Genomic DNA, 2,226 nt, shown 5'->3' on the forward strand with positions numbered 1-2,226 from the left:
AAGTGGGAACCCTCCTTCTGCCTCTCCCAGGGCCACTGAGTGTGTGGCACAGGATTAGGAAGAGGTTGGGGGGCCAGGGGCCACAGGCAGAGAATGTGGACAGGCCTGGACAAAGTCTAACCACGAGCAGGAGGGATGGGGGAGGGACACAAGTTTCCACAGCACGGGGCATTTCCACAGTCGCTGGCCAGTGAGCTCTTCCGGAAGAGAAGCTCTCTTCCCCTGGGGGCCCATCACGGGGCGGTGATTTCCATGCCAAAGCTGGCCAGCAGGCAGAGATGGTCCGAAGAGCAGAAGGGGTTGGGCAAGCCATTGGCAGCCCAGAGAATCTCTTCAGAGAGGAGGGAGAGGCGGCCTAGGAGCTTGAGCGTTCCGTCCCGATCCAGCCTGTCGTCTGGGGCACAAAGCAGAAACCAGTGGGTAGAGCGGCCCCAGCCATGTGGCCCTGGTAGCCCAGGGCCTCTGGAAGCCTTGCCTTCTGCAGCCTGCAGCCCTGTCACTTCTGGCTAGGAGACCCCATTTCCTCAGAGACCCCATGATAATATCAATGAATGGAGGCATATGTGGGGAAGGCCCTGTGGCAAATGGGATGTAGGCTCAGGCTTTGTATCTTGTACAAGATCTTTCAATTTTCCAAAGAAAAAGAAATCCAGACTTTATATATAAAATCTAGCTTTTAAACATATGCAATTCAAACATTCAAAATCATACTTTAGCTGAGTGTAGTGGCTCAGGCTTGTAATCCCAGTACTTGGGAGGCTGAGAAAGGAGGATCAGAGGTTTGCGGCCGGCCTCAGCTACTTAGTTCAGTCCTTTCCAATTTAGTGAGACCCTGTTTCAAAAAGAAAGAAAAAGTAGGGCTGGAGGTGTAAAATGCCCCTGGGCTCAATCCCTGGGTCTGTAAATAAATAAATAAATAAATAAATAAATAAATAAATAAATAAATAAAATAGCCATGAGGCTGGTAAACAGCTCAGTTTAACTATTGATAAGGGGTGAGGAGCAAGCAAAAGGGGTCTCTAACTTCATCAACTCACAAACTGGCTGTCCCTGAACAAGTCTAACCACCTCCTGATACTGTTTTTACTCTACAATAGGGAAGGAGCATGCCCCACCCTTCTCTAGTCTGCAAGGATAAAGAAGAAGCAGGCAGGCTGCCTACAGGGAGAATGAGGACAACCAGCACCAGGTGGGTGTAAAATCTGCTTCTTTGCTGGTGAGGTCCCAAACGCCTGACCTACACTAGCTATTCCCAAGGAGTCAGCATGGAGTAGCTTCTAGGAACCTGGACCCACCAGGCTTACCAGTTCTGTTCCCATTCTCGCAGGACTCAGCTGAGAAAAAGATGTAATCCACTGTTGTCCCAAGACCTAAGGGCATTGTGGTGACCTCTGGACAGCCGTGCTGGGGCAGAAAATGGGTGTAGACTGAGGTCAGGTGCAAGCAGTGCTGGATGGTGCCTATGGTCCTACACAGCAAGAAGGAAGATGTAGTCAACAAAACTTATTCCATTTTCTTTCTCCATGGGTTTTATGAAACTTTAAGGGATGATCCCAAATGACTCAACCTCAGCAAATTCCTTTTCAAGCTAATGGGCTGGCAGCCTTAGCTAAAATTAGCCTAGAAACAGGCACACTGATTCTGACACCCCTGACATTATTTATCCCCATTTTCTACTTGTCACCTGGTAAAGTACACCCAATGTACAACTGCCCATGGCCAACCAAGCTCTCTGGGGTGTTAACCCCACCCCCAAAGGCATGTACAGGCTTTTGTCTGCAAGAGTATGGCTGGGTTTCCTCTAGCTTCAGCATACCAATGTGCCCCTCCATAGCTTAGAGGGGAAAAGAGTAGCTTCGTAAAAAGTGTTCTCCCAAATCAACCTCAGGATAGCCAATGGGAACCTCTCTGTCACACCTGGGCAGGGACTGGATGAAGGCTGAAAAGAAATGGAGGGAAGTGTACCTGGGGAAGACAGGCTCAAGCTCAGATGTGTCTTCCTCAAGGACAGACTCAGCCCAACCAGCAGGTCGCTCTGCAGAGAACCAGAGAGAGAACGCTTTCATTACCCACAGACAGTAAAGCAGGGTCATAACCTTTCACCTTTAAGTCCCTCAGATCCTTGACTAGATTGCTCCAGAAGGACCTAGACGGGGAAAGTTAACAGTGAGGAAAGGAAGACAGCAATGAACCAAAGCCAAGAACCTCAGACCTCTAATGTAGACG

The 2,226-nt window shown here is 49.4% G+C and overlaps 1 protein-coding gene across 1 annotated transcript in view; it reads right to left on the bottom strand.

Moving 5' to 3' along the window:
• Positions 1–233: 233 nt before the first annotated feature.
• ANGEL1 (angel homolog 1) overlaps positions 234–2,226 on the bottom strand; it is a gene marked incomplete at both ends in the record, with an annotated part of 39,841 nt that continues 37,848 nt past the window's right edge. The window contains 3 exons of the mRNA XM_080707430.1: positions 234–394; positions 1,305–1,468; positions 1,966–2,035. Of these exons, the coding sequence (XP_080563556.1) occupies positions 234–394; positions 1,305–1,468; positions 1,966–2,035 (395 nt within the window). The remainder of the gene's footprint in view (positions 395–1,304; positions 1,469–1,965; positions 2,036–2,226) is intronic.

The sequence above is a fragment of the Muscardinus avellanarius genome, assembly GCF_963383645.1.
Source record: "Muscardinus avellanarius genome assembly, chromosome: 12".
Lineage (NCBI taxonomy): Eukaryota > Metazoa > Chordata > Mammalia > Rodentia > Gliridae > Muscardinus > Muscardinus avellanarius.